Source organism: Centrocercus urophasianus, unplaced genomic scaffold (assembly GCF_019232065.1).
Source record: "Centrocercus urophasianus isolate 14NV4802_14NV808 unplaced genomic scaffold, USGS_Curo_1.0 seq_2, whole genome shotgun sequence".
Classification (NCBI taxonomy): domain Eukaryota; kingdom Metazoa; phylum Chordata; class Aves; order Galliformes; family Phasianidae; genus Centrocercus; species Centrocercus urophasianus.
The window spans coordinates 13,134,172-13,137,021 of record NW_024884755.1 but is presented as its reverse complement, the minus strand read 5'-3'; the positions used below and the strand labels follow the sequence as shown (position 1 = coordinate 13,137,021).

Sequence of the window (2,850 nt, the reverse complement as noted above, 5' to 3'; positions counted from 1 at the left end):
AAAAAAAAAAAAAAAAAAAAAAAAAAAAAAAAAGAAGAAGGAAAAAGAGATAAATAAAAAGGGAGGAGGGGGGCACGACGGCAGCGTCGCCCGGTCAGAAGCCGCGTAAAGCAGCGCGCTGCGCCCAGGGCCGTCAGCCCGAATCAGGGGCTCCGATCCCCACCGACGCGGAGCCGCACGCGGAGCTCCGGAGCGCGCTCCCGCGCCGCGCCCGCGCGCCGCCCTGGGCCCATTGATCGCCGGGGGGCGCGGGGGGCGCGGCGAAGCCCGAATTAACGACCGAAGAGCGGCGCGGTGCCACGACCTCGCGTTTTCACCCCCAAACGCCGCGTCCCCCGCTCCACTCACCGTGGCCGAAGCGACGGCGCCGTCCGCCAGGGTCAAGTGGTGCGGCTCCCACCGCCGCAGGAACTTGGAGGTGAGGATCTTGCTGAGAAACGTCCGGGGGTGCCGGATGACGCACACCTGGATGTCCCCCTCCTGCAGCAGTTTGTACCTCATGCCGTTGCAGTGCAGCAGGGCCCGGCGGCACGGCGCGGCTGCGGGGCGGGTGCCCTCGGGGCCCGGCGGCGGTTCTGCGGGGAGCGCCCTGCCGTCCTCTGCGCGCTGCCCGCGGTCGCCAGAGCCGCCGCCGCCGCCGCCGCTGCGATCCATCGCGGCTGAGGGGATGGCGGCGGGCGGAGGCGGGGAGAGGAAAAGAAAGGAGATCCGACCCCACGCGGCGGGCTCAAAAATTTAAATCGAGGAGGAGGAAAATAATAAAAATCACAGGCCTGTAAAAAAAAAAAAAAAAAAAAAAAACACAAAGCCGCCGGAGAGGGCGAGGGAGCGGGGTTCAAGGGAAGCGATCAGAAGCCGAATTCAAACTTCCCCCTCCGCCCCGCGGCGGGGCCCCGCGCCGCTCCCGCAGCGCCACATCCACGCCCGGCTCCCGGCGTGGGCTGCAGACAAAAGGCGGCGGCGGGAGCTCGGCGCGGGGCTGCGGGGTGGCCGGCCGCGGCTCCTTCCTTCCCCCCGGGGCGTGTGCGCGACAGCGGGCGGCGGCGGGCGCGCGTGTGCATGTAGGTGGGTGCGTGGGTGCCCGCGCGTGGCCGGGGCGCGGGCGCGTATATGTGAGTGTGTATGTGTGTGTGTGTCTGTCTGTGTGTGTGCGTGTGGCGCGGGCGGGCGGGTTTCTGTGTGTATATCTGTGTGTGTGTGTGCGTGTCTCTGTGTGTGTGTGTGTGTGGTGTCCCCGCACGCGCCGCCACCGCGGGAGGAGGCGGTGAGAGGAGAGAGCGCTGCCCACTGCCTCTCTCGCCGAAGCCGCTCCGGGCGCAGCCGATTGGCTCCGGCGAGGTCACGTGCCGCCCTCCCTGACGTCAATGGCCGCGGAGCCGCCGAGGGCAGCGGCGGCAGCGGCGTTGGCGGCCGCGCGCGCCTCTTCCCGCGCAAGCAGCGCGGTCGCCGCGCCCCTCCCCCGTTCTCAGAGGGGCCGGGGAGGGCGGTGCGACCCTGAGGAAACTGCCCAGGGAAGGGCGGAGGTGTGTGGGCACACCTGCGCGCCCCCGGAGGGCAGCCCTCCGCCCTGAGGAAAAGGCTGTTGAAAAAGGGAAGAAAAAGGGGTTTTGTTGTGTTCAATCACGATAGATAGCCCCGGGGCAGGCCCCAGGGTGGGGGCGGCCCTGCCTCAGGGCTGGGCGATGGCCCGACAATCCAAAGGCCAAGGAAGTCGCAGGCTGTGGATCTTGCTCCCATTTTCCTGAACTGAACCACCACGCCACGACCAATAACATGTATATCATATCATGTATATCATATAATACACACACGTGTTACCAAACGTTGGGATGCATCGTGCTAGGCCCAGCCCAGGTCAGGACTTGAGGAGAAACATACTGGGCTGCTTCAGCACAACAGTCAGGAAATCTAAATCTCAAATGTTGAAACTCCTTGCTAATGGGAAAGGCAGGGGTGCAGTTCCAGCAGAGCCATCACCTGCCCTGGAGAAAACTCCCATTGAAACTTAGGTTCACATCGGGAGTCACAGTTACAAAGCGGAGAGGCGAGCTGCGACTGGAAGGGTTGGGAGCTTTTGCTGTCCAGCCTTTTGTGTTGGCGGCTGTTAGAAACAACTCCTGACTGCATGGTGCACAATTCTGAGCGTGTCCATCGTGACTGTTGCTGTAAAGCCGTTCTGTTGAAATCGGCTTGCATCTGACAGCAGAATTGCTAGTTAAACACTTTCAGCGGGGAAGGATTTTGTAACCTATCAATACTAGCAAACTCTGTGAATACTTTTGTTGAATGTCAGCATCAAAATTATCTAGAAAAAGCTTGGAAGTTGCCAGAGTGCTTCTAAATACCAGTTTCTAGAATGATGCACAGAATTGCAGAATTTGGCTAAAGCTAGCAGAAAGACTCTCATTTAATAACAGGAATGATACAACCAACAGGAAGACAAAAACCTCTTTTGTAGAAGTTCAGTTTGTCCATATCTAAAAGCCTTGGTTTCTTCCTGAACTTAAACTAACCAGCCACTGTGTGCTAACTATTACAAGCAGCTCCCACAGAGCTTTGTATACCGTACACTGTGAGGGGTGATTGACACATGTGTTTGCACAAATTAAATCAGATCTACCCATACCTGTAAATTTGTGTTGATCTCCTATTAAGAAAAGAGAGTGGGGAAGGGAAGGGAAGGGAAGGGAAGGGAAGGGAAGGGAAGGGAAGGGAAGGGAGAAGGGAATTTAAAAAAAAAAAAAAAAAAAGATTTCCAAACTAAATTTTAAAAGGACAGCTTTGTTTAGATGTAAGCTTTTCTCTGCAGGAACTCTGTTTCTAGGATTTCCTACGATGGGCTGATACAAG

The 2,850-nt window shown here is 58.2% G+C and overlaps 1 protein-coding gene across 1 annotated transcript in view; it reads right to left on the bottom strand.

Annotated features, from left to right (window-relative positions):
- Positions 1 to 654, bottom strand: part of LOC122161706 (c-Maf inducing protein) — a 99,957-nt gene extending 99,303 nt beyond the window's left edge. The window contains exon 1 of the mRNA XM_042821283.1: positions 349 to 654. Coding sequence (XP_042677217.1) covers positions 349 to 654 — 306 coding nt within the window. The remainder of the gene's footprint in view (positions 1 to 348) is intronic.
- Between the last annotated feature and the right edge of the window lie 2,196 nt (positions 655 to 2,850).